This window comes from Marmota flaviventris, chromosome 14, assembly GCF_047511675.1.
Source record: "Marmota flaviventris isolate mMarFla1 chromosome 14, mMarFla1.hap1, whole genome shotgun sequence".
Lineage (NCBI taxonomy): Eukaryota > Metazoa > Chordata > Mammalia > Rodentia > Sciuridae > Marmota > Marmota flaviventris.
Window position 1 is genome coordinate 33,372,747 of NC_092511.1, and position 27,899 is coordinate 33,400,645.

At 51.1% G+C, this 27,899-nt stretch overlaps 1 protein-coding gene across 2 annotated transcripts; it reads left to right on the forward strand.

Annotated features, from left to right (window-relative positions):
* Positions 1 to 16,296: 16,296 nt before the first annotated feature.
* On the forward strand, positions 16,297 to 25,906 carry Pkdcc (protein kinase domain containing, cytoplasmic). Of its 2 annotated transcripts, XM_027934582.2 has the most exons (7): positions 16,297 to 16,958; positions 20,913 to 21,035; positions 21,551 to 21,822; positions 22,475 to 22,554; positions 22,795 to 22,902; positions 24,406 to 24,579; positions 25,003 to 25,906. In XM_027934582.2, the coding sequence occupies exons 1-7, from the start codon at positions 16,335 to 16,337 to the stop codon at positions 25,086 to 25,088; spliced, it is 1,467 nt and encodes a 488-aa protein (XP_027790383.1). In that variant the 5' UTR covers positions 16,297 to 16,334; the 3' UTR covers positions 25,089 to 25,906. The 2 variants fall into 2 exon arrangements, with proteins under 2 accessions (XP_027790383.1, XP_071457332.1); XM_071601231.1 differs by lacking the exon at positions 22,795 to 22,902.
* Positions 25,907 to 27,899: the final 1,993 nt, after the last annotated feature.

Here is a 27,899-nt window from a genome sequence, read left to right on the forward strand (position 1 = left end):
AAGTGAGAGCAGCAACAGCTATCTCTGTCTCTGGGATGGGAGGGACATGTCAGTTTCAGCCTGGCCGGTCAGCCTCTGTCCTAAGCCTCACTAATACCCAGCATTCCAGGCACCACAAAGATGAAGGGGCCCACGACCCTGCTCAGGAGCCCCTGCACATAAACACCCTCAATGATAAAGCTGCCTACACTGTCACTCATCAGGCACATTCACTTCCCACTTTGTTTTCAATTTTCATCTCGGGAGAAGTTTGCAAATTGCTAACAGCAGGAACTTTCCAGAAGTTGTGGAATATAATCAGTGCATTCTCGGTCTTGCCACTTTCAGACAGAGCTCTCCCAGGGAGTGTCTTGCCAGGGAGCAGAGGAGACTGAAGGTTGGCAGAGCCTAGAGTGGGAAGAAGTCATACAGGATGACCTTGCCCAGCCCCCACCCGTAGGTGAGCTTGGCCTGTCCCCAGCCTGTTTGTGAAAACACAGAGGCCAGCCCACACTTTGCTATTCCAGGAGGGTTAGCTATCTCAACATAGAACGTCTGCCCTGGGCAGGAAGTTCTTTAAATATAGCCTGAACCCCTCCCATTGCAGAACCAGCTACATCCTTTGGAAGGACCTAAGGAGAGGAGACTAGAGAAAGACAGCTGTCACTGTCATCCACTGAGGAGCCACAGTGATGGGATGGCCAAGGCCCCCAGCCTGCAGTTCTCTTCTGCCTGCCCCACAGACATGTTCATATGCAGAAATCTCTGGGATCAACCAGCCTTTGGGTGGAAATACTAGGACTCTCCATGTCAACCTGTCCCTTTTATGGGATTTCTAAGGACAGCTTACTGCATTTACCACAGGAAACAAAAACCTATTTTAGGAAAATTAACACCCTTCCCCCACCCTAGTTTTCTCCCAAAAGCCAAACATTTCTTGAGCACCTGCTCTACGCTTCACATACTCTCTTACATCTAATTTCACCTTGAAGCCCTACAAATGCAGAAATGCCACCAGTATATGCAACATGAGGAAACAGCCTCAGAGAGGGCATTGGCGGCAGTTTCAAAAAATAAAGTTTGTTCCTGCTTGAGTGGCTCGTGATTTTGTGCCCAGCCAGACTGTGGCATGAGATCACCCAGCTACCAGATGACAGCACCATGACTGAACCCAAGTCTAATCAGCAACCTGTGCCTTCTCCTCCAGGGACAGGTGTGCAAGAGGGCTGGACCTTGAGGGTCACTGGGTGGCAGAGGAGCCCATGCATCACTGCTATCAGGTCCTCACAGTCTCACCTTCCTGACAAGTAAGCACCTGAGCTCAGAACTGGACTCACCTTCCCACAGCCCAGGCTCAGGGGTCCCAGCAGCCAAGCAAGGCTGAGGAGCAGCCAGAAACATTGCTCCCCATCCTCCGTCAAAGGAAAATAAATTGTTTTTAGAATTACAGATTTTGGGCTGGGGATGTGGCTCAAGCGGTAGCGCGCTCACCTGGCATGCGTGCGGCCCGGGGTTCGATCCTCAGCACCACATACAAACAAAGATGTTGTGTCCGCCGAAAACTAAAAAATAAACACTAAAAATTTCTCTCTCTCTCTCTCACACTCACTCTTTCTTTAAAAAAAAAAAAAGAATTACAGATTTATAGGGATTATTCATGTCCAGTAGATTTAAATCAAGGCAGACTCCCAGGAAGAAGGAGATCACAGACAATTTTACAAAGACATGAAATTCTTTGGGGCAGAAAGAAGGGAAAAGGAAATCCCAGAGCAGAGAATAGAGCAGATCAAGGCAAGAGAAGTGGGCCCACCATCGTGCGGAGGAGGTAGGGGGTCGGGGCGCACACCATGTGGGGTTCCACCGGCCATCTGCAGTTCTCCCATCCCAGAGCCCAGAATCTGGATCCCGGAGGGGGCTGCAGCAGCCCTCTTCCTGTGGTCTACTCCACATTCCTCACATTCTTTACGCTCAATTAAGGAGAAATAATCAGGGGAGCAAGCAAGGCCGCAGCAGGCCGGCCATGCCCCAGGCTGCCAGGATCACGTGTGTAGGCCCCTCCGGCAAGCCAGAGGAGAGCTCAGACCAGAGGGTCAGCAGGGAGGAGGAAAGCAAGCAAGCAGGACAAGTGTCCCTTCACTCTTTACGGAGACCGAGGCAACAAAAGGAAGGAGGCTGGAGGGACCTGCAAGGAAAAGTCACTGAAAGGATAAGGTCAGAGCTAGCCGGCCTCAGCTGTCCACTTCTTAACCACGCTATTGCTTCACCACAAGCTCCGTCCAGCAGCATCATAGACTGTCCAAGATTCTTCGAATGTGATTCACCTTCATCAGTTAGTGTGTGCACTAAGTATGTCATAGGGATAGCGCCTCTCTGTGGTCTTCAGAACATGCTGTCTGTCCTCTGTGGGCAGGGGAACATCATTCTTGACCTCAGTGGAGTATGCATGCTATTTCCCCCTCTCCAACCAAATAGGTCAAGCTTCTGCCCAAGACTGCCTCCCAGAATCTCTTTCTCAGTTCCTCCCTCTTCTGCTACGTGTAACCAGTTCAGTTCCTCTCTTGCTGTTTTGTGATTTTAGGTGTGTATTTCTGTATCTCCAGCAGAATAAATAAGAACTAAGTGAATAATCATTATTATTTATTGAGCATGTTCTATGTGCCAGGCCCTGTGTTAGCATTTGATAGATGACTTCATTTAATCCTGTTAGCACCCCAGAGGCCATTATTATCCCCACCTTCCCCTGAAGGAAGTTGAGACTCAGATAGATTAAGTGATTGGGTCCACAGTGACCCAGCTAGTAAATCTTCCTTGATTTACTTAAAGGGGCACTCGAACACAGAATGGTAAAATGCCAAAGCCCATGCTATTAATCTAACACAAAGTTTAAGGACAGGGTTTGTGTCAGTCAGCTTTTCATCACTGTTACCAAATTACCTGGCAAGAACAACTAGAAGGAGGAAAGATTTATTTTGGCTCACAGTTTCAGAGGTCTCTGTTCATGGTAGACTGACTCCTTTGCCCTGGGACTAGATGACCCAGAGCATCATGGTGAAAGGCTATGCCCCAGTGACCTGCCCAGAACACACCCCCCAGTGACCTACTTCCTCCAGTTAAGCCCCATGTCCTGGTAGTCCACTCAGCCATAAATGGATTAATCCACTGATGAGGTCACAGTCCTCCATGATCCATTTGCTTACCAAAAGTCCCACCTCTGAACATATGAAACTTTAAGGGACATTCCAGAGGGTCTGTCCATATTTAGCCTTGCTTATCACCCCATAGCAAAGACTAGGTGCTTAACATAGGATGGATATATGGATGGACAGACGGACAGGTAAACAGATAAATACAAGGATGATGTGGGTTCTACAGAGTTTTAGCAATGGAACTGGGCCCCACACAAACTCTTTTCTCATCTTTCTTATAACCAATAGGTCAAATGTGTGAGTTGACTTGTTAGACCAAAGACACATTCTATGCTCTGTGTTGGTTCACTAATCATGACACTAGTCTGTGGCCTCTTTGGGGCTTGACCATATGGCGGTCTCAGTTGATAGCCACCTTGGATTTTCTGAATGTGGTCAGAAACAGGAGCCAGTTTACAATCATTGTGGGAATCAGTCTGGGCCCAGGTTAAAGGATCAGTCTGCAGCCAGTGGAAATCACAGGAAGAGAACACATCTCCAACAAGCTGACTTGCTGCTGAATAGCATAAGCATAGCTCTCAAGTGGAGTCCCTTGCTTCTGGCCATTTGGAAAAGCACAGAAGATGTGTATGAGCGTAATCGGGTGGTGTGTGGGACAGGGCAGGCTGGAGCACCCTGGGAATGGGGGCAAGGAGCTGGACCCACCAAGCGTGAAGCATGTGTGCTGAGTCCTACTTTCGTGAGACTGCACAATGTGGCACATGTGTGTGCTGTGTGTTGGGGCAACAGGGGCCGGGTAGGGTGTGGGAGAGACAAGCACACACCTGTAATAACATTGGCTTCAGACGCTGGGAGAGAAGAAATTCCCCCAACTGTTTTATCAGAGCCGAAGTTACCAAATTATGTTGTTGTTTTAAATTTGAGCTTCTCTGCCTGCAAATGGGGGGATCTCAGGTTCACGAGCTTAATGCTTGGCTAGGCCTGGAGTTCCACTTCCCAACCCAACCAGGGCTCCCAGAGCTCCCAGGCCTGAGGAACAAAAGTCTTCTCTCTCAGGGCTTTGAAGTGGAAACACTAACTGCTCCCTTTAATTAGAAAGAAACCCCTTATTGTTCCTGCTTTATTACTGATGGATGAAGACGTAGCAGGGGGGAGATTGTGAAGAGCAGGGGTGCAGTGGGGGGAGGTGAGGTGGGGGCCAGAAATCTCTGTTTAGAATAGAGAATCTTCACACTCCTCCATGCACCAAACCAAACCTCTTTGTTCATCCAACCAACAAAGACTTCACTGGGCACCCAGCCTTTGATTAGGCATTCTAGGGAAGAGAGAAGACACTCCCAGTCTGCAAAATGTTTATCATCTGGGGAAGAGAGGTAGGGCAGAGGGGTGAGAAATAAAAACGAATTGATACAAAATTAGTCATGTCAACATAAGCAGTAAAAATTTAGGATAAACTGGACATGGTGGTACACAATCCCAGCTATTTGGGAGGCTGAGGCAGGAGAAATGAAAGTTGGAAATCAGCCTGGACAATATAGCAGACATGGTCTCAAATTTTTAAAAATAAATGAAAAGGGCTGGGGAGAAAGATCAGTAGTGGAGTACTTGCCTAGCATGTGCAAGGCCCTAGGTTCCACCCTCCCCCAACATAAAAAAGAAAAAAATTTAAGTTAAAGTGAAAGACAGCCCCCCAAGGCAAAACCTCCTAGAAAATTCTGGGGACCGTGGCTAGGGACTTGAGCTGAATGGTGCATTCCAGAAAGAACTAGCAGAGAGATTGGGGGGAGGGTGTTTCCACACCACACTGGATAAATGGCCAGAAGTAGGAACGGGCTGAGCTTCTTTGGAAAACAATTAGAAAATGGGCCTGATTTTGAGGAGGAAACCGAGTGGATGAGAGGAACTAGAGAAAATCCAGTTTAAAGAACAGGTAGAACTGAAGCACAGCACGCTTTGAAGGCATCCAGGGAGAAGGGTCTTGATGAGACCCCCGAGGGAACCACTGGGCCTTATAGAATGAGGGACTGACCCAATAAGAGGTGGCCCTTGGGGAGAGTCAGCTGGCAGCCCCAGGGCAGAAGACATGAGGCAAAGAGACTTCAGGGAGCTCCCACAGAAGCTAAGATAATGACGGCTCAGACGAAGGTGACAGGTGATGGCACTGAGACCAGGAACATAAGGTGAGTCTGGGCTAAATTTCAAAGGAGGAAGCGAGACATGTTGACAGAATAGCTATGAGGGGATAAAGGAGCGGGAAGAGTCAAAACGCCTCCAAGATCTCTAGTCTGGGAGACAACGAGGGTGGCAGAATGGGAAAGGAGTGGAAGTTGCCCTCCAGGGGGAGTGGGGGGACCAGAGGAGTTAATTAAAGTCCCCAAAATCTTCACTGTCCTTTCCAGAGTCAAAAGAGACCCTGAACCCAGTATTGGGGGTAGAGCAACTCCGGGGTAGGAAGGTCCTATTCTCCAAGGCCCAGAATACCATTCATGAAAGCAACCTTTGTACAATCTTTCTTTCATGCACTTCAAAGTGATTCACACCTGTGCCTCATTTGATCCTCAAAATAACCACAGCAGGTGTCATTATCCCATTTTGTAGATAAAAAAAACTGAGACCCAAGAAGGCCAAACAATTTGCTCAATGTCCCACAGCTAGTTTAGGGTAGAAATGGGAGCAGAAGCCTTCTAACCTCCAGCTCAGAACCCCTGCCAGTGCCTGTTGGCAGTCCAGGGAAGAGGAGGGGCCCGGGCAGCAAGTGCCCTGAGTCACTGGGGGCTCAGGAGTCTGGGGCTCAGAGAAAGGGTCCAACCTCAGACTTCAACCACACCCTCAGTCTTACTCCTCACACTCACATAGGGCGTAAGTCGGGAGCCCGGGGCTGGAAACGCCAAGTCTAATCAAACCTCACAAGCCCACAGATGGTTTGAATCAAAGTGCTACCTTGATAGGAATAATGAGGAGTCCTGAAGACAGTCTTCTGCCAGCTCCGTCCGTCTGGACAGAAAAACCACATCTTCCAGGAGGGTTTTCCTGTCCAGGGTCCCACACCCTCCAAGCCAGGCAAATCCTTTATAAGGAAATTCCCTGGCCTCACCTTACACCTGCCCCCGGTCCTCCACCAGCAGAACCACCCACAGATTTGCCAAAAATCTCTGGCCTCAGGTTATGATTTGACAAAATAACTTCATAGAACTTTCTTGAGGCCAAAAATGGCTCCTAGGGAGACTAAGTAACAATGGGCAGCAGGCAGGGGAGTGGGCTGGGGGTCAACACAGTGGGGAAGATGGACCTGAGTTCAGACAGATGAAGACCAGACAACTGCTTCTTAGTAGAAAGAGAGACCCCCATGTTCATCACTTAACATGATAAATGTCATCATGACATTTCTTTTCATGGGACACCTAATCCAGGGTGCCTAAATCCCATGAAGACTGGGATTAGTAAATCTATGAGGTCAGAGTCCTAGAGACAGAACCAGACCTGTTACTGCGGGAGCCCGCTGAAGCCAGGCCCCCCAGAAGAGCAGCAGTGGCCCTTCTGCAGATCAGCTCAAGCCCCTGGTTCACAGTACCCCTCCTCCCCCAAACGCAACCCTTAGGACAGGAACCTGCTTTAATGAAAATTTGGCCCTGCCTAGCCCCCTTGCCTTGCAAAGCTTGTTTTGAAGATTAAAAAACAATGAAGTTAATTTTTAAAAACCTTTCATTGAGTTCCATGAGACCTCTATTAATTTTATTGTTTCAATAAAGCACTGATTTAATTGTCTCCAGAAGGGCCCTGCTAAAAGCACAGATGTTACCTGAGTCGGAATAGAGGGAGCCGGGAGCCAGGGTTTTTTTCCACCCTTTCCCGTTAGCACATTAGCAGGATTCTGTTATTGGATTAACTGATTGTCACCTTAAAAGTCACCAAGTAAAGCCCTCAGGGAATGAGACACAAGGCAGGTAAATTTGGAGAAGGGCAGGTCACAGTTACGGGAAGCAATAAGCCAGACTCAGGATAAAAAGACTGCATTTGGTTAAGACAGGACAGGATTTTTTTTTTCCTTGCTAGTGAGGAAACACTTGGTTATTTAAGCCTCTGACATGCAACTGTTGCCGCTCAAAAATATCAGAAGATGAGCGCATTACTAGATGTTCAGTGCCCAAATCATAGGAGGGGAAGGGTTTGGATGAGCTGGTAAAGATGTCTATAATGTTATGTTTCCATTGCTGAAATCCTACCATATGTGGTAGCTGCTTGGAGCTTGAAGTGCACAGTAATGAACCAAGAACCCTATTCTCCTGCTCTTGATACAGGGAGACTGATGACAGAAAAGTAAAAAAATGTGACGGATATAACAAGATAATTTCAGAAAACAAAGTGTTCTGAGGACATAAAACAGTGATGTGACAGACAGTGGCCAGAGAAGGCCTGTCTGATGAAGTGAGTTTTGAAACTGAATATTTAAGAGGCAGCCAGCCACAGAAATGCCTGAGGCCTCGGATGTTATCTACAGGAGGGGGAAGAGCAAATGCAAAGATCCTGGGGCTCCTTGTGAAAGGAACATTATCAAACTGTTGAGCCATCAGAGAAGAGACCTCAGAGTCCTCTTTCATCAAGAATATTTCAAGAAATGCCACAGGAAATACCTCCATCATTCATCTTTGCGTTCCTGGTTATTTGCTTGGTATCGGGTAAAGTAGATGATCAATAAATAGTGTTGAGTCAGGGGAAGGAAATGAGAGGGATGGGGAAAATGAACACACAAGGAGACTTAATTGAATCAGATTGTTATTTATTTATTACTACCGAGCTACGTCTTTAGACTTTTTTTTTTTTCTGAGACAGGGTCTCGATTAGTTTGCCCAACAAACTTGAGGTTGGTCTCAACAATCCTCCTGCCTCAGACTCCTGAATGTCAGAGATTACAGGTATGCACCACCATGCCCAGCTCAGATTATTTTTTAATTTGACAAGCAACTAAAGCAGAAAGAGAGTCACCATAGTGGCACACACTTGTAATCTCATTTATTCAGGAGGCTGAGACAGGAGGATCCCAAGTTGGAGGTTAACCCAGGCAACTTAAGGAGACCCAGTCACAAAATAAAAATAGAAGGGTTGGGGATGGAGTTCAGTGGTGAAGAACCCCTGGGTTTAATCCCCAGTATTGAGAAAAGAAAAGAAAAAAAAAGAACAGAAAAAAATAAAACAAACTAAAAAGTCTAGTCTCTACAATAGGTTATCTGTTAACCTAGCTGGGGAGGCAGGACTAGGGATGGGAGGCTGGCTTTAGAAGAGGTAAGAAAGGGTGTCATCAGGCAGGGGTAGAACAGAGCTTGTTCCAACATTTCTGAAGCAACCAGCCAGGCTGCACGGAGGAGTCAGGAAGTATTCGTGTGTATAAGAACACAAGAGGTACGTTGAGACTGACTTGAAATGCCAGGCTAAATTATCCTCCAAATGATGGGGAATCATCAAAGATTTTTGAACAGGAAAATGATGTGTTGGAAGCTGTGTTCTTGGCAGATGGATCTGGAGCCCATACATGCTTTGAGGTGGGAGAACACCGAAGAGACCCAATCAACAGAGCAGATGTGGGAGGAAGAACCTAGACTGAGGCGGTGAGGGGAAAAAGGAACAAGTCCAAGAGGTGTTTTTAAAAAGCACAGGACTTGGATTTGAGTTTGGAAACATCAAAGAGGCTCTGGGGTGTCTAACCTTGAAGCCCAGCGGAAATGACAGAACCCAGGGAAAACTGGCAGAGCAAGGGATGATGGGAGCCCAGGCATCCGAGGGATTCTTTATGCTCTTGCACAGGTCATGAGGGTTACCCCAAGGATGGGGCCGGAGGGGCAGGCAAGGTGGCTCTCACATCTTACTATAGATAATCTCTTTTAATGGAGGGATTTTGTATAATTTTGACTTCCTTTTTCCTGCTTTTTTGGGAATTTTTCAAATAATTATTTTAATTCCACACAGACTCCCAGAGTCTCATGAACCCTTTGTAAACCTTCAGTCTATCCCCCCTGGGAAAGGAGGGGGAGGATGATATGATTACAGGACCTTCTGGGATCCCTGAAAAACACCTCTAGGAGTTCAGTTCTCCTGCTGAGTCGATGGTTTTCCCAGTTGGGTAAAAGAGGGGAGGGGTCTAGTCAATGTGTATCTTGTCCCTATCTTCCTTTCTTCCCCCAACCCCTCCCCACCACCCACCCCAGGAGGGCCCACCTGTAAGCCTTAAAGGCTCCAACATCATCACACACTTATCTGTTAACCAAGATTGAAATGTCAGGCTTGGAATGACCGCCCCTGAGACTTTTGTAGCTGAAATTAGTCCAGCCCATGAACTAAAATACTGGACAGAATAGGGAAGAGCACAGACTCTGTAGTCAGAGGCAGCTACGCCCAAGTTCAGGCTCTGCCTCCTCATAGCTGTCTTTGGGCACCTTACCTAATCTCTCTTATGTCAATTTTCTCATCATGAAAATTGGAGATAATAATAGCATTTATCTCCTACAGTTGTTAAGTGGATTAAATGATAATGGAAGGCATTTAATAAGTATGCTCTATCATTAGTATTAATAAGAACAATAAAATAATAAATCTTTATGACCAAACTTTGTTGCCCAGAGGCAAAAATGACCTTAATGAACTTCCAACTTGGCTCCCATCTTGGTGCTGATTTTCCTCTTAGCCTTGAATTTTTCCCCCTCCCGCTAAACTAAGAAAGAGCTGAGAAAAGAGCCCCATCCAAGTCATTGCTTTTTTTTTTTTTTTTTTTTTCATGGTGCTGGGGATTGAACCTAGGGCCTTGTGCATGTGAGGCAATCACTCTACCAACTAAGCTGTATCCCCATCCCAAGAGTCATTGTTTCTTGATTTCATGATCATCTACTCTGCCACTTAGGATTGTTGCAGCATTCAACAGATTCCAGAATCTCACGAGCCTCAATTCTTTCACCTATAAAATGGGTATAATCATACTGACTTCACAGCATGTGTCAAGGGGTCACACTTCCTGGTGCACAGGAAGCTCTTGGGCAGGACAGTTCTCCACCAGGGTTCCAGGTATGGGCCAGATCTGTCCTGCCTATCCACCCCCATACACTGTACACACACACTCCCCCTCCCCTAACCCTGTGACCTGTAGTATTGGACAACCTAAGACAGGCACGGTCTCTAAGCCACATGCTTGTTGTTTAATTAAACAGAAGGGGGGATATGTTGAGAGCCACAGCCGAGTCGGGATGACACCTGGCATTTTTGCCAGAAGGAGTGGTAGAGAGGTGATGCCAGTGAGCCATTAAGATGATGATAATTAAGTTAAGCTGTGTATAATTGCTGTGACTGGATGATGCTAGATTGAAACAGGCTGTGTATTCAGTTGTATATAGACCCCTGCTGTCCGGCAATAGGGCGGCTCCAGAATAGGGCACCCGCTACTTTTGAGTTCTCTTGGAGTTCCCATTGAGATCCGGTTGAGCTCTCACGGGGATTCCTGGAAAGTTCGCCTTGGTTGGTGAAGTTCCGGTGGAGGGAGTTCCGGTTGGTGTGTGGTGTTCCTGTAAGGGCCTCGTGGCAGCTCGATTATTTGTGCCCAGCCAGACTGCTGCATTTGGTGGCCCATATGGCCAGTCACCTATCAACCACTCCTTCTGGCAAAAATGCCAGGCGGCATCCCGACTCGGCTGTGGCTCTCAACAGTGACCTTCCACATTCTCTTTCACTTTAGGCCCTAATGGTTTGGGGTGATTTTTCCCAATTGCAATGTAAGCTCCTAGAGGAGAGGCTAGCCAAGGCCTTCTTGACTGTGAGGATCACTCTTCCTCCTGATCCTAGATCCAGGTGGCCTCCTGGGGGGACCAGGGAAGAAGGAGAGGTCCAGAGCCTGGTGCACCAACTCAGCAGCCCCTTCTAGCTTCCCTTTCTTCTCTGCTTCCCAAAAAGCAGTCCTGATGCTGCTCAAAGGAACTGCTTTTTCCTACTTGAACATAGCCTAGAGAAGTTGCCCCATCCACTGAGAGAAGGTTTAGATAACAGAGGGGTGATGTGTTTTCTCCTAAGCCTCTGCTCCATCAGCCCCTGCCAGAAGTCTGTCTGTCACCAATTGTTCTAATGGCCAACTTCCCATCCCTCTACCTGCCCCAAGGGGGAAAAGGAACAGGCCCTGGGGTTCCACTCTTTCAGTTTCTCTTCTGGGGCCTCCCAAAGTTTTCAGGATGGAGTTTCCATTTAGGGCAGGGTCCCAATCCCAAGGATGCCCCTCACACCTTCTCTGGTGAGATACCCCTACACAGTTACCTCTCCCCCAACCTTCACCTACCCCCACCACCATAGGCTTCTGCCCCTCTGGGGTCATCACCACCACCACCACGCCTGCCCACCCACTCTTCCAATCAAAGCAAACAGAGAAGAGACACGCATCTCATAAATCCAGGAGAGCAAGTGAAGGAGAACCTTCCAAGAGCATTTCTGTGCCACAGATGGGTAAGGCTGACAGGAGAGAGGATGCAGGACAAGTGCCAAGCATAAGAAGGGATGCTTTAAGCAGGACTCACTGGATCAAGAGTTCAGAGGAACAAGAGTCCAGGCCAAGCTATGGGAACTCTGAGAGCTCACGGAGCCTTTTGGTTTCTGGGTTCAGGGAGGGCCTCAATCCCTGATGGGGTCTCTGAGCCCCGTCAGCTCATGTTCCCACCCATGGAGGGGAACTAAGCTTTTTTCCAGAGATGGTAGAAGGATCTCTCCCGAGCCACAACTTTCTCTTTGTCTCCCTTTCGCAGGATTCAGCGGGGATTTTTTTTGTCTGTCTCTGCTCTCTCTCTCTCTGCCGCCCACCCCCCCACACACACCGTCTCAGATAATTTCTTGGGGACTCTGCCTTGGGGCTCACGCTCTCCAGTGTATAGGTAACCTGACCTTCATCATCTGTTTTTTATATTTTAAAACATCAGCTTCACTTCCTACCTGGAGGAGGCAGGGGCTGAGGAGCAGGCTGCCTGACTCCACCCCTCCATCCCCCTTCATTTTAGAATCAGTCCCTCCCCCAGAACCTTGCCCCAGAAAGGACAGAGCTGAGGCCCTGTACCTGCTCTGGGGCATTGTGGCCATCAGGTGGCTGAGCCCAGACCCAGATTCATGGTCTACCCTCTCAGTTGGGAGCTCTGGGGAGGGGCAGCCACCAGTGAGAATTCTTCTGATCAATTGCTGGTTTGCTGATTTGGGAAAAAGTTAAAATTACAGGTCTCGATAAACCCCAGGAGGCTGAGAGATTTCACTAGTGGGAAGCAGGGTAGAAAGTGTTTAAAGTCATTTCTGCCTTTAGGCAGAGTTACAGCCAACCAAATTGTCTAACATGCTGTCGCAGATGTTTGTTTGTTTAATATTATTAATACTAGCAGTAGATTACACATACTGAGCGCTTGTCTTATGCCAGACACTTTGTTTTGGCATTTCGTTCTCTCAACAACTTTATGTTGTAGGTACTATTATTAACCCGTTTTCCTAATTAGGAAACTTACACAAAGAGAGTGTAACTAACTTGCCCAAGGAAACTCAGAGCTGAGATTAAGTGTCTGATTCCACTTCTTAATCTCTTTACACAAGTCTTCCAAGACCTGAAAAATGCATTCTGTACGGTTCCTTTAAAAGAACATAAAGCCACAGAATTCCCAAGAACATACCCTCCAGAGCCTCAGGGACTCAGTTACCCCAATTGCAGAAGTATTGTGTATAACTCACTTTTGGGAGAACTTGAAGAACCAGCTAGCAAAGACAGAGTGGAAAGCCTAGCAGAAGGTATTTCAGGAAGGAGATACTGGGAGGAAGGGACCTAGAGGATAGGCACTAGGCAGATGATAGCAGCAAGTCAGGAGCCAGCACCACACCAGCCCTAGAGTCTGGCTTTCTATAGGAAGAGTTGGGGTCAGCTCCTGGAGGCCTGAGGCCAGTTCAGTTTATCCTCCAGGTTTTTGAGCAGGAGAGTGACACTCCAAAAGAGGTGTTCAAAACCTGGACTGGAAAGAAAAGAGTCAATAATAAAGAACACTAATGGAAGGCTGGTATTACAATCCTGACAACAGCATGCAGAAAGAAGGTACCCCAGAGACTTGTCCAAAGAAATGCAGCCTGGGCCATCTGCCTCCCTCCCAAGCATTGATAATCAAGTTAGTGTTTTGGATGGGGGCAGGGAGCTGGAGAGCCAGATAACATAGTGTCCAAAGCACTGAGCCTTCTCCTGCTAGTACCAACACTGCTCTGAGGGCTGTGGAGAGCACTTTGCTTGGGGACAAGGGGGAATGACTCCCATCTGAAGATAGCACAAGGGATTTTAAGCAGGACATTGGCCTGAGGACTGTAGCCTGTGAGGCCCAGGCTATGGGTCCTACTTGGTGTTAGACAGAGAAGTAGACATAGATCAGGGGCCTATAGTAGCATAACATAGTGTTTGGTGTCTCAACTTGAAATAATTCCTCTCCCTGGGTGGCACAATATATAATAAGCAAATAAGCAAAATTTGATTAAAAACTATCAATTCAGAAACTGTAATCTGCTCAGAAACTTCAATCCTTTTATTTCAAAAGCCAAAAGCCTTTTGACCATCTCAGATTGTATGTCTGTGTGTCTGAGAGTGGGTGAGAGTGGGAGAGGGAGACAACTGAAATTCCTTTGTTCCTATGAGGCTCCCATTTGGTGGGCTTCTGTGTATGTGTTGTGTGTGGGTGGGTGTATGTGTGTGTGTATGTGTGTGTTACGTGTACATTTGTGCATTTCTCCAGCCCTGAATGCACTGAACTTTCAAACCATAACAAAAATACTGAAGCTTGGCAGAAATATCTCAGGAATAATTATCTAATTTCAGAACATGTTATTATAATACCTACATGATGTGTAATGAACTTAACAATGTTCACGTTATAGTCACCCACAGGGAGCTGTAGACCCACAATATCAAGCCCTACCCTCAGAGGCTTCTCCAAGACATGAAAGCAGAGCAGGCCCCAAAGAAAGTTCTTCAAGGAATATTCCTCTGGCAAAGGTACCTCATGGACTGAGATGTTTGGCTGGGTAAAAAATCCACGGGGCATTTTCCAGAAGGGGGACAGAGTCTATCCTGGGATGGCAATTGCTCCTCCCAGTCCCCTCCCCAATAGAGGAGACCCAGAAGGAAATCACAGTCATATTGGGGCCACAGAGGCAGATGAGCTTTCCCTGACTCAGCTGTGGGCCAGTGGGCCTCTGATCCACCCAGCTTCCCCTCTCCCCCCAGAGGCTGAATTGGACTGAGACAGAGTGCGAGGGGAATGTTTGCTGTTTGCTGCTGTTCCCTGTTGACTTTAGCCAGTAGCTCTGTTTACAAACCCAGGTTGGTTTTCCCAGCACAGTTAATTAGACCAAGGACATCTGGTGTGAGGGCTGGGGAGGGCATCTGCTCAGAGCCTTCCCCCAACACCAGGCAGCCATGGGCCAGTACAGGGCAGAGCAGTTAAACAGGAACAGACCAGACCAAAACCAAAGCTCTCAGAGGGATCATGGCTTCCCTCACCCTGCCTTTTCCATGATGGCTAAGTTAGCCGGGGGGCCCCCACTCTCTAAATCTTACAGAACCAAGAATCAGTGTTGGATGGCCTACCTTAGTGGGATCATAGCCTGACAAGAGAACTGAACCCTCTCCTCTGCCCTTCCATGTTCAAAAGAACAGAAATATGTGTTCCCTTTCTCAGTAGAGACCCTGCTTTCTATAGGAAGCCCATCTCTTCTGAGAAAATTTCCCCTTTTTGGACACCCCCTCAGAAAGGAGGCTTTGGATCTTTCTCCTCCCCAACCATCCATTCCCAGCCAACCCTGACATTACTGGGAGGGCAGAATAACTTGCCCAGAGGGAGGCCGGAGGGTGCCCAGGGAGGTGAGAGGATCTAAGCGGACAGTTTCAGGGCGGTGGGGAAATGGAGAACTGGGGGGGGGGGGGGGGGGCGGGGAAGCAGCAGCTTATCTCTCCCCGGAGGAGGGAGCTTATTCCAAACAGCTAATGCACTGGCGTGTGAAAGCCCCTCAATTAGCACTAATGATGCAATCAGGGAGGGAGGGGGAGGAACCAGAAGTTCTAGTGGAGTCAGCACCAACTTCACACAGGGTACACACTCCCTTCCTGGGACACAGTGGCCCCTTCGGACATATTGATGCATACATCCCACAGACGTACGTGGGCACAAATGAACTCTTTTGCACGTGGTTCGTGATCCGCTGCTGACCCGTCAGACCCCTGGGATTTCAGGGATAAGCCATGCATCCCCGGCTAGGTATGGGGATTCAGAGACAAGGAAATCAAAAAAGTCTTGGCAGAACAGGGCATCTTAGAAAGCTCAGGATTACTCCTCGGAGCCCAGAGTTCCCTCCCACGCGCGCGCGCAGGTGTCAACCCGGCTATGCCTGCTTCCACAAACCGCCCTCCACCTCACCCTAACCCAGAATCCAGGGCAGAACACGGAGCCCCCACCGGCAGCCCCACCCGCGAGAGGCGTTCCCAAGCTCGTTCGGTTGGCCCAGCTCGCCCTGAATCACCGGGTCCGAGGAGGAAGCTCTGGGATCACAGGGATCCCCGCTCCCGGGCCCCAGCTGCTCATCCCCTCTGGAACCCGTTACTCGCCAGCCTCGCCCCTTTACCTCCCCCACCCACTCTGCGGGGCCAGCTCCGTCATCGGCCTCCCGGTCCCGTTATCCGGCCTCCCTGCCCCGTTATCCTCCCTCGCTTTGGACTGGAGCCCCAGCGAGCCGCGGGATCGCCACCGCCCCCTCTCGCGCTTCCCGGCCTGAGCTCTGGGGGCCGCGGGCTGGGCAGGGCCGGAGCCGCCTCCGCGCCGCTTCCCAGGCCCGGACGGCCGCGGGAGGAGGTCCCGCTGTCAGTCAGCAGGGAAGGCCGGCCCGGGCGGCCGGAGGGGGCGGTGCCGAAGACGGGCTCGCGCCGGGAGCGGGAGGCGGAGGCGGAGGGGCGGGGGCGGGGGCGGCTCCGGGCCTTATAAGCGGCGGGGGCAGGGCGGGAGGGAGGCAAGTGTCAGGCCGATGTGCCTCCTGCGAGGGGCCGGGGTCGGGGCTGCCGGGGCCATGCGCGCGGGCTGGGCAGGGGGCCGCCGGGGCTCAGAGCGAAGCCGCCTGCGAGCCTGATCCGCCCGGGGCCGGGGCCGGGGCCGGGGAGCCGCGCGGGGCCGGCCGGCCGGGGGGAGGGGAGCGATGCGGCGCCGGCGGGCGGCCGTGGCCGCGGGTTTCTGCGCCTCCTTCCTGCTGGGCTCCGTTCTCAACGTGCTCTTCGCACCGGGCTCGGAGCCTCCGCGGCCAGGCCAGTCCCCGGGGCCCTCGCCGGCCCCGGGCCCGGGACGTCGCGGGGGCCGTGGAGAGCTGGCCCGGCAGATCCGGGCGCGCTACGAGGAGGTGCAGCGCTATTCCCGCGGGGGTCCTGGGCCCGGGGCTGGCCGGCCCGAAAGGCGGCGCCTGATGGACCTGGCTCCGGGCGGGCTGGGCCTGCAGCGTCCCCGGCCCCCGCGGGCCCGGCCCGTGCCCGACGGCGCCCCGGGCTGGCCCCCGGCTCCCGGCCCGGGCCCGCGCCTGGGCTGCGCCGCGCTCCGCAACGTGTCTGGCGCGCAGTACGTGGGCTCAGGCTACACTAAGGCAGTGTACCGCGTCCGCCTGCCCGGCGGGGCCGCGGTGGCGCTCAAAGCGGTGGACTTCAGCGGCCACGATCTGGGCAGCTGTGTGCGCGAGTTCGGGGCGCGGAGGGGCTGCTATCGGCTGGCGGCCCACAAACTGCTCAAGGAGATGGTGCTGCTGGAGCGGCTGCGGCACCCCAACGTGCTGCAGGTACGAGGGTGGAGCGCGGGGGTGAGGGGGCTGGCTTGGAGCGCCCAGGCCCTGGTCACTCAGGCTGGAAAAGAACGTCTTGGTCTTACAGAAAAAGAAATGGGGCACCAATGGTGCCCATGTTAAGCTAGGTACAGAACCAGCACTCGGGCCCTTCCTATTGCACCACCCTGCCTCTTCTCTTTACTCAGCGATTTCTGGGTTTCTCAGCTTATACACATCCCTTAACGACAGGGGCCAGGACAGAGAGCCCCGGAACTCTAAGAATGGGGCAGTGCTACGAATTTAGGACCCTGCGTCTGGCTGGAGCTAGAGTATTGAACATCAGGATATCACCTCAAGCCAAAATAATCCCAGGCCAAGACACCGAACATCCCTGGCTGAGACAGCTCCCAGATGCGTGGTAGAGTCTCCCATATTGATGGAATATGAACCCCAGTTCTTTCAACTCCCAGTGATTTGTCTGACTTTAAAGATGGGGTGGGACTGCAATGGAGTTGGGAAGGGCTGGAAAGAGACTGTGTGGCAGGCTTGATTCCCATAGAGTCCCACACACTCAGCCAGAAACCACTGGAAGGGAGTGAGGGAGTTGACCAGAAAATGTACAGCCTTTCCCAGAAGTGACCCTGAACCCTGGGGCTTAAAGTGGGTCCACTTGAACCACTGGGAAGCCTTAGGATCTTAGGCAAGTGAACAGACTGAGGGCCAGAGGCTCAGAATCAGTGAGAATCTGCCTCTTCTGTTCACTGGGGGACAGGCAGGAGAGATGAGACCCCCGCCTTATCTCCTTCAAGCAGAACTTAAAGTAAGTGCACAATCCCTCAATGCTCTAACATACCCTGCTTCCTCTCTCCCAGGTCTCAGTCCTTAAGTGTGCTTAGGATGAGACAAACTGTTCCTGCTGCACATGTCTGAGCAGACTGAGGGGAATCCCTAACTGCTCTAGCCCAGTGAACATAGGATGTATGCACTCCCCACAGCAGTGAATGTCACCCATGACTCCCACCACCTGACCCACTCAGATTCACCTTTCTGCACCCAGTAGAACTGACCAAAAGACCAAGAGTCCCTTCTTTCCCTGTGAAATGGGACCCTCGGCCCTGAAATAGGATAGGTAAGAAAGCTCCCTATATTCCTGCTAGCTCCCAGTCTCCCCCCTGGACACCACCACCCTGACCAGACACTGTGACGGGGTCCTGGGCTCTGCACTGGTCACATGTCGGGCAGAGCCCACAGTTGTGTGCAGTTATGCCTGGCTGCCTGGCTAACACTCTGTCTAGAGCGCCAGGGAGTGAGTGACTGGTTACGTGGCCATTCTAACTGGGAGGATCTTGTTCTCTTCACTTCCTGGGGGCTCTTGAGAACTTTCTGGAAATCCTGGGGTGTCAGCCAGATTCTGAGAGGGTGGAGAGGTCTTGAATTACTTAGCCGAACTTTAAATGTTAGTTAATTGACTTAAGACCCCCCCTCTCTTAGGACAGGTTTGCTTTTGGTCCGTCTTCCTACATCTCTGAGAACTTCTCCCTCACTGACCTCTTCAAACTTTCTGACAAGCCTCCAGCTAGGCCCACATAACACCAACCACAGAATGGTCGCTCTGTGTATGTCAGGCCCTGGTGCTGAAGGTGCCACAGAGGAAAACAACAACAACAACAAATTACAACTGGACAGTTTTCTCCCATTCCGTCATCAAGGCTGGGCCTGTCTGGGTTGGCTGAGTGACTCTCACAGGGTCAGAGCCTGGAGTCAGCTGAACTTAGGCACAAGAGTTACTAAGGTAGCTAGGACCCCAGGGAAAAGTAAAAAGTAGGGTCCCCTAGTGCGTTTTTGGGTTGGGTCTGCCCTGCTTATCCCCTGAACTCCCAGGCCAGTGTCCCTCTGGCTTCCTCAGCTATGCCACCTCTGCAGCCAGGGAAGTCTGTGGTGGGGGTCTTCCTGCTCCAGGGGCTTTGGTTGAGGTGTGCCGGGAACCAGAAGGAACCAGAAACCGTGTTGTTTTAATACATTTCAATCATTTCAAAATTTCAAACCCGTTTGTTTGCTGAAGTGGGGAGAAACCAGAGGGAAGGCTTCTAGCGTAACCAGTCACTCAGGCTCCCGAGGCCCGCAGCTCTCAGCAGCCTTAGTTGGTGCTGTCAGCTCTAATAGAAGGGCCCGCTGTGCAACTCCCAATGTGCACTCCAGGATCTTTCTCTCTGTCTGTGTGACACCTCCCCATCCCAACACACAAACGCCCTCTCTCCTCTCTCTTCGCCCCCCTCCCCCGCCATCTCTCACACACGCTTCCTCATGTGATAGATGCCTCTGCAGCCCAGGGTCAGAGGGCACAAGGCTCTACCTCCCCCTCAACTCTGTCATCCTGGGAACTTCAGGCTTCAGATGGACCCTAAGCCTGCTTGGGCCCAGATTCTGGCCATGCTAGAGTATATTATTTCTTCTCCCAAATAGAACAAAAGATGTGACTGAAATGCTCAGCCTCACGCTTCCTGGGGGGGGTTAATGGTGTCTTTTTATTTTTTTCTGAGGGGTGTTGATTAATACCTCGTTAACAGCGCATTTAACGACCTCCGGGTGTTTAATAACCTTCAGAAGTTTCCCACAAAGGCTCAGACTCTGGGCAAGAAAATGAGAACCAGGCCCCAAAGCTGCTCCCCTTACCTTCCCCCTACCTCACCAGGGTCTGAAGCCTCCCTGGGCTGATGGGAGGGTGAAAGGGGAGAGAAAAAGAGGATGCCTGGAACTGCCCTTGATACCCCATCCCAACCCACCCCCCACCCAAGTGATCTGATGGCCTAACACTGAGGTGCACCTTCTGTGATTCCAGCAGAGTTGGGGCAGCTGACTCTGGGGAAGGGGAGCTGGAAGGGCACCTCTGGGGAGGAAAGGGGGCACAGAGGGGGCTGGGAAGGGTGTGAATGATGGCATGACTAGTGACAATGTGCAGGAACATTAGGCCACGGACTCTTACCACCGTAGCTCTCCCCTCTCCCTAGTCTGGCCTGGACAACTCAGCTTTTGTGTCCGTACCCCACAGGGTGCTGGTTGTTGAGAGCCCATTCTGAGCCCCTACTACTGTGGGGTGTGCTGGGAGAGGCTAAGAGAAGCAGGGCTCCCTGTGGACGCTGGTGTAGGTGTTAGTGGCAAAGTCAGGCTGTGCTTCCCGTGATCAGCTGGGTGGTAGCAAGCCTCTCCCCCAGATGATATGATGTGGGCAGCTCCTTATAACCATGCCCCCAAGAAATTGATCTTCCCTGAGAACCATCCCTCACTACAACCCCCTTGACACATGTCACCCACCTGCGTATGCCAAGAGCACCCAGGGATGAGCCTCTTTGCTTTTTCTCCCACAAAACCCTACAAAGAAAAAAAAGAAGAAGCAGCTGCAAGAAAGTAGGAATGGTAAGGAACAGACTAGGATTAGAGTTGGGGAGAAAGGATGGTAATCATTTGCTGGGTTGTGTATTAGCAAATGGTATTCTTGGAAAGAAGCAGTTTGTGGAATCCAAGTGGTATAATTGAATCCTACCTCCTGTGTTTATTAGCAGTGTGACCTTATGCAAGCAACTTAACCTCTCTGAGTAGGTTTCCCACCTGAAATTGGAGACAGTAATAACAGTACCCACTGTGCCCTTCAGGGTTATTTATAATATATTGAATTCTGCATGTAGTGCATTTAGCATGGTGCCTGGCACCTGGTTAACATGTGGTGGCCAGACCTGCCCATCACCCTGAGTGGCAAGAGGTGAGAAGCTGGTGTAGTCAGTCAGTAGGAACTGCCAGCAGCAGGAAGAGGGGGCAGACCTCCCAGGCAATGCTGCTATTCTCCTCTGGCCTGAGCTGTAGCAAAGGCCTAGGGATGGCCTCAGGCCAGAGGGAGGGGGCATCTGACAGTCCAGTCCTTCTCTGTCCCTCCCCCACCCTGTGACCTAATGACCTGCCCTGGGTTTTCCCCAGCTGTATGGCTACTGCTACCAGGACAGCGAGGACATCCCAGATACCCTGACCACCATCACGGAGCTGGGCGCCCCTGTGGAAATGATCCAGCTGCTGCAGACTTCCTGGGAGGATCGATTCCGAGTGAGCAGGGAGTGGAGCTCTGCCCAGGGTTTCTTGCTGGGATGATTCTCCCTTAGAAGGCCAGGCTTCCAGAGCAGCTTTGACTCCTCCTCAGCCCAAGGAGAGAGAGGGAAGGAAGCTGACTCAGCCATCGGCCAAAGGGTTAAGAAGCAAGACATAGAGGATTCCGACATTGTCAGTTCTCACTGCTTCATCCCTCCAGACATGTGCAGGCGCATGTATGCACACACACATAGCCACTATAAAAGGGCCAGTTTCCTGGTACCATAAACAACTAAGGTCATCCTGACCTCCCTCTGCTCCCATACATACTCAAGATGCAGCTTTAGGGAAGAGATTCCTTATCCTTAGACTCCCCTGCCTGCAGGGTCAGGCTAGCCAAGGGTTAATAAAATCACTGGCCTCCCCTTGAAGGTCCCTGGGGCCCAGAGAAGAGAAAGGCCAACCCCAAGCTCAGTTCAGAGGAAGGAGCCCAGGGTCCAGCAGGCCCTATTCAGCCTGTGTCTGCCCTTCAGATCTGCCTCAGCCTTGGCCGCCTCCTCCACCACCTGGCCCACTCTCCGCTGGGCTCAGTCACCCTGCTGGACTTCCGCCCTCGGCAATTCGTGTTGGTGGACGGGGAGCTGAAGGTGACAGACCTGGATGATGCCCGTGTGGAGGAGACACCATGTGCAAGCAGTGCTGACTGCATATTGGAGTTTCCAGCCAGGAACTTCACCCTGCCCTGCTCTGCCCAGGGCTGGTGTGATGGCATGAATGAGAAGCGGAACCTCTACAATGCCTACAGGTACCCTCCACCCCGACTCAGGAGTTCCCACCAGGGAAGGAAGTCAAGGAGGGAGCCAGAGCCAGAACCAGCATGGGGTCCAGAAGGCCAGCTAGGGAGGAAGGCTCCACCCTGACCAATGGAGTCACAGGGGCGGGGAAAGCCTCTGCCCAGTCAAGAGGGAATGCTCAGGCTTCTGATGGTAAGAACTAAAAATAGACAGGTCCAAGGAGAATCTGGGTTGGAGGGTAGCAGCTGGAGGCTTCTAAAAATAATGTCAGACTCAGGGGCTAGAACTGGCATTTCCCCTTCCCCTACCATGGCTTCTGACCTCTGCAGAGTTCTTCATGGCTAAAGCCCCAACCCTGGCCTCCCCTGGACTGGACTGCTCTGATGCTGGGGCTCAGTCAGGGGTGATGTGGGCTGGAAGGTGGGAAGAATGGGGAAACACACCTCTGGTCTCATTTGGGTCTGAAGTTAGATGTGGTCATACCTGTGCCCAGGCCTCTTCCCAAAGAGTAGACTCCCTGGTATATACTCAAGGTATGTCTAGTCACCAGGCCACAAAGGGATCAGATTCCCCAGCCACATTGGGTTCTGTCCCAGCTTGGGGTAAAGGAAGGATGTGTCTCCAAAGGCTGGAGCCCTGAGCCCCTAGTTTCTCTCTACACAGGTTTTTCTTCACATACCTCCTGCCCCACAGTGCCCCGCCCTCACTACGGCCTCTGCTGGACATCATTGTCAATGCCACAGGTAAGACTCAGGGCCCATCTGCCTTATCACCCACCCCTCCCCCAGTGGGGAATAAGAATGACACAGGGCAGCATAGGATCCAGGACTCACTATCTCTTAGGGCAGTATTCTGAGGCATAGACCCTCCCAAGCCCACCTACAGGGTCCAGGCCCTAGAGGGAGGTGGGCCATGGCTGGCTGCCTACTGTGGAAAGAAGTAGGAACCCAGGCACCCTGTTATAGCCACTCTGCATTCTGCAGGAGAGCTCACCTGGGGAGTGGACGAGACCCTGGCCCAGCTAGAGACAGTGCTGAACCTCTACCGGAGTGGCCAGTATCTGCAGAACTCTACCACAAGCAGTAGTGCTGGTGAGTGGCCCAGCAGGGATCCGGGTGCTGGGTGGGTAGGTGAGGAGCAGGTAGGAGGGTAAGTGACCCCCCAATTGGGCTAAGTGGCTCACCCTTCCTCTGGGGACCCTTGTCTCCAAGGCCATCCTGAGGGCTCAGTTGGAGTGACAGACTGTTGAGCCTTTACTTTGAGGTCCTGTCTCATGCTGAGCAAGAATACTGCCATTCTGCCTGGAACTGGGGCAGGGGCAGGGGTGCCAACACCGCCCTCTGAATAGCTTTAAGCCCCCCACCTGGGTACTGACTGTGTGCGTTAGCCCTGGACCTTCACTTTCCTCATCTATGAATTGGGTTCTGTATTACTCACCTCACAAAGTTCTTATGGGGATTAGATGGCAGGTGAGGTGTGTAAAAGTAATTAGCACAGTTCCTATTACACAGCTGGAACACAATATGTGTTTGCTTCTCTTTCCTTCCTCTGCACTCCCAGGGCTAGGGGGACAGCTGGAGGTGGAGGGGGACCCCACACTGAAACCAGACAAGAAGCTTGCTCTCTCCCAGGGCTTGGGAGAATTCTAGCCACCGGTTACAGGCTGTGGTCCCCCTGCGGAAGTCCTTGGGTTTAGCTGTGGTTGGCAGGGGGGCAAGGGGTGGGCAGCCTCTGTATTCAAGGAGCTCTGGCCAGTCTTAGGGGTGGGGGAGCCCTCGTTAGCCCTGTAAATAAAGTTTAACGAGGTGAACAATGGCTGGCTCTGTCCCTGAGGACGCCGTTTATGGGGCCATAAATCACAGCCAGCCCTGGACTTTGGTCTAGTCCCTGGCAGGAGAAGGAGGCCGGAGGGCGGGATGGCCAGAGGCCCAGAGCTTCTGGATGATCAGTCCAGAACTGGGGCTCCCGGGCAGCAGGAAAGATGGGGTGAGCAAGAGACCTGAGGCTGAGCTGCTTTCTGATTGGGAGGTGTTTTCAGAGCCTCTGTAGTTCTTTCTGCATCCGGGGAGATCTCAGCTCCCTTCCCTGCTCTAGCCATGGACATGTTTGCATCCATTCCCATGCCTCTTAACCTCAGAACTCCCTGACTGTTCCTCTAGGCCTGTCTGAGGAGTTTGCCTGACCTCTGTCCCCAAAGCCAGGAGAAAGTTCAACTGAGGGGTGCTCTGACCTTCTGCAGCCAAGTGAGGCCTGCACACTAGCAACACAGGAAGCTGGTTAGAAATGCAGACTCTAGGTCCTGCCCACACCTCCTGAATCAGAAGCTGCATTTTAACAAGATTGCCCAGGGATTCACATGCTTATTGCTGTTTGAGAATTTTGCTCTAAATGTCTAAAATGCCCTGGCCTCGGCAGCCAGGTTGGACAGCCAGTAGCTCTGTGTGTCTGGGCCACATCTGTGTCCTCTTATCTTGTTGAACCAGTTCTGTGCCCTCAGATTTGAGAGCTGTGTATCTCTCCAAAACCAAGCCTGCACTTGGTCTTCATTGAATGGTCAGCCCACGTCTCATGTTTGCTTCATCCCCACCCCATAGAATACCAGCGCATCCCAGACAGCACCATCCCCCAGGAGGACTACCGGTGCTGGCCATCCTACCACCACGGCAGCTGCCTCCTGTCTGTGTTCAACCTAGCAGAGGCTGTGGATGTCTGTGAGAGCCATGCCCAGTGCCATGCCTTTGTGGTCACTAACCAGACCACCTGGACAGGTGAGCAAGAGGGAGAGAACACTCCAAGGAAGGTGGTGGTTCTTCTCTGGAGCAGGTTGACACATGTGAGGGGGTCTCTTCAGAAATCTGATGGGCAGTTCTGGTATGTTGGCACATGTGGGAACTCAAAGCCATGTGGGAGGCTGAGACAGGAGGACTAAAAATTAAAATTAATTTATAAATTAATTATAAATCAAAATTTTTTAAAAAATGAAGAGTGCTGGGAAGGTAGGTCAGTGGTAGAGTGTTTGCCTACCATGCGTGAGGCCCTAATACCCTTAATACCCACTGCAAATAAATGAATAAGAAACCAGAGGGGAGGCTGAGAAAATGGAGAGATAAGTGTCTTCAAGGCACTTCAAGGAGAGTGGCCATGCCTCCAAGATAAGAACCAGCCTGACCTCTTACATCTCACCCCCCCAGGTCGGAAGCTGGTCTTTTTCAAGACTGGATGGAACCAAGTGGTCCCTGATCCCAACAGGACCACATATGTGAGGGCCCCTGGCTGACCTGTCTGAGGGCTCAACTGACGATCCTCTCCAGCTGGGCTTGCCTATGGTGGAAGTGACTTGCACTAGCAGGGCTGCATGTCACCTGGTAACCCCTGCAGACAAGACTGACATCCCAGACAGACCGATGTGACCAGGACAAACGTGCAATAATGCAAAATGTTAAAATGTGAGTTGACAAGGCTAAGTCTGAGACTGCTGGCTCCCAGACCAGGAATCAATGGTTGCGGGGGCGACTGCTATTCCAGCGCTCAGGGCTGTGAGCAAGGCTCAGGCCAGTCTGAACTGGAACAGCTCCGTGGGCAGCCCCATCACTGTGTTCCTAGTGTGAGAATGTAGCCAAAGCCCTAGCTGCTGCTGCCGCCACTGCCACCATTGCTGCACATGCCACGGCAGGCGGGGGCTGCGTGGGGACAATCGGTCACAGAGTGTTCTCTCAGCTTAGCTCCAGAGAGGAAACTTGGCAGTGGGTGGGGATGCTCCAGGATGTAGGTGATCCTATACCGACAGGGCACACTCCCAGGCCAGCCCAGGGGTCAGGGGCAGAGGTGCACACATCAATATGAGCCAAGACTAGGGTGAAGGAGCAGGTTGCAGTTTGAGCCAGGACCTGGGGTGGGGGTGGGACTGGGACCTTTCTGCCTCATTTGCTTTCAGTGAAAGCCTCAAGCAGCCACACCGGGCTCCCCCCTCCTGGAGTTTGCATATCCAGAAGCTTTTGTACTTCTTGTTTATTAAATTGTTTATTTTTGTAAAAATAAATAAATATATATATAAATATAAATATCAGTTAATAAAATGATGTTTCGTGGCAAAAATTCTTCTAAGGCACAGTTTCTTGGGCTGTGATTTTCTGGTCCTTCGTTGTGTCTTTGGTGTGTGTGTTGTGGGGTATGTGTGTGTCATGGGGCATGATGGCTTTTAAGGAGTGAAATCTCCTCAAAAGATGCCAAATGTCTCCAGACCCTACTTCCGTGGTACCTACCTCCTGCCGTGGCCCTCCACCTCAGTGTCCTGACAAAATACATGGGAATGCCCTTTCTCTCACGGAGGTTCTCATTTTAACTCATCCCAATTTTTCATGCACAGAGCCCTACCCAAAAGGAGTGAGGTCCCCATGGTGGGATGTTAGCCAACTCAGTTAACTGATGGATAAATAGCCCAGGAAAGAATTTGTGACAACCTCCAGGCAAATCAACTTTGTTCTGCACAGGGTTGGACCTTGCCATTATCACCACTCCCCACCACAAGTTCAAGAAGGAAGGAACCAACCAGCTCTGGCACAATTAGACTTCCAGCCAAGCCTGGAGGGTCATTCAAACCTTTGTGGGCTTTAAAACAAACAACCAAACTCTAACTCAGAACCCACTTTCTCCTCAGCAGAGATGGTGGGTGTTATTTCTCAGGTACAACATGTTCCTTTAGTTCTAAGTGATTGAGGAACCAATATCAGCTCTGGAGTCCTCACCACAGGTACTGCTGTGCCCCCCAACTCTATGCCCAGTTCGCAAACCCCGTATCTAGTTTCTGGTGTCCAGGCTTGTAACTGGGCAGAGGGGCAGAGTCAGAGTCGCCACAGCATCTCACACCGTGACTTACCCCAGTCAAATCCTGCCCAAGCTCACCACCCTCAGTCCTCAGGCCTCTGAGAAGGACCTTGGCTTCCATCAGCCTCCAGACTTCCATCCCCAGCTGAACTCAGGTGGCCCACCCTCTGTCATTCAGGATTGAATTTTGCATCACCCTCCATTATTTTCCAACTGTCACGTAGCCTATGGGGCTCTGAGAGCAGGAGGGGTCACGTCACAGATCTGGGCCTGAGAAGGTACTGGAATTGATGAGAACCTGAGGAGAGATATCTCAATCTAGGGGGAACACAAAGACCTAGGCATGATCAGCAGGGAGACCCATAGAGCCCAGGATCGACATGATTCAGTAGGAAAAGAAAAGGTTAAAGATGTGCCCAGCACTGCTTCCAGAAATTGAGAGGTTTCCAGATGACAGGTACACAGGCCCACTGAGAGGGGCAGAGGGAAATAACACCCACAGAGAGCCACACTCTGGCCTTAGGGAGGTGCAATTATTCCATTTTCACAGACCAGAAAGCTGAATCCCACATCACAGGTGCAGAATGATTTAGTAAGCATATAAACCCAGCCCTAATTCAAAACCTCTAAAGGACAAAACTGCAGTCAGAGGACTCTTGAGTTAGAGAGACCTCTCTTTACTTTGAACATGTGACAAGCTAAAATGGAGGCCCAAAACGCATAAAGTCTTTTTAGAAAGATTTGTCCCACTGGGCACTCCTGTAATCCCAGCAGCTTGGGAAGCTGAGGCCGGAGGATCACAAGTTCAAAGCTAGCCTCAACAACTTAGAGAGGCCCTAAGTAACTTAGTGAGACTCTGTCTCAAAATAAAAATTAACAAAGGGCTAGCAATGTGGCTTAGTGGTTAAGCATCCTTGGGTTGGTACTAGTACAAAAAAACAAAAAGGAAAAAAGAAAAGATTTGCCCATAAATCTTGGGCATGGTGGACACCTTCTCCCTGAGAATGAGCCTTGCCTCAGAACCTCTTTCTGAGGACATAAATGGCCAGGCTCAGTCCTGCAGAGTTGAGAGAACAACATTTGCAAATGGAAGTGGAGAAGTGATGGAGTTCCCAGAAAGAAAGAGGATAGTGGGTGCATGCCTGAGGGAAAATCTTTCCTCCCCACAGATGACCATTGACATGCACAGCCACCTGTATCCCAGAAGACCTTCCAGTTCCTAGATGCATCTTGTTTCCTTTCCTGAGGAAGCCAGAACCATACC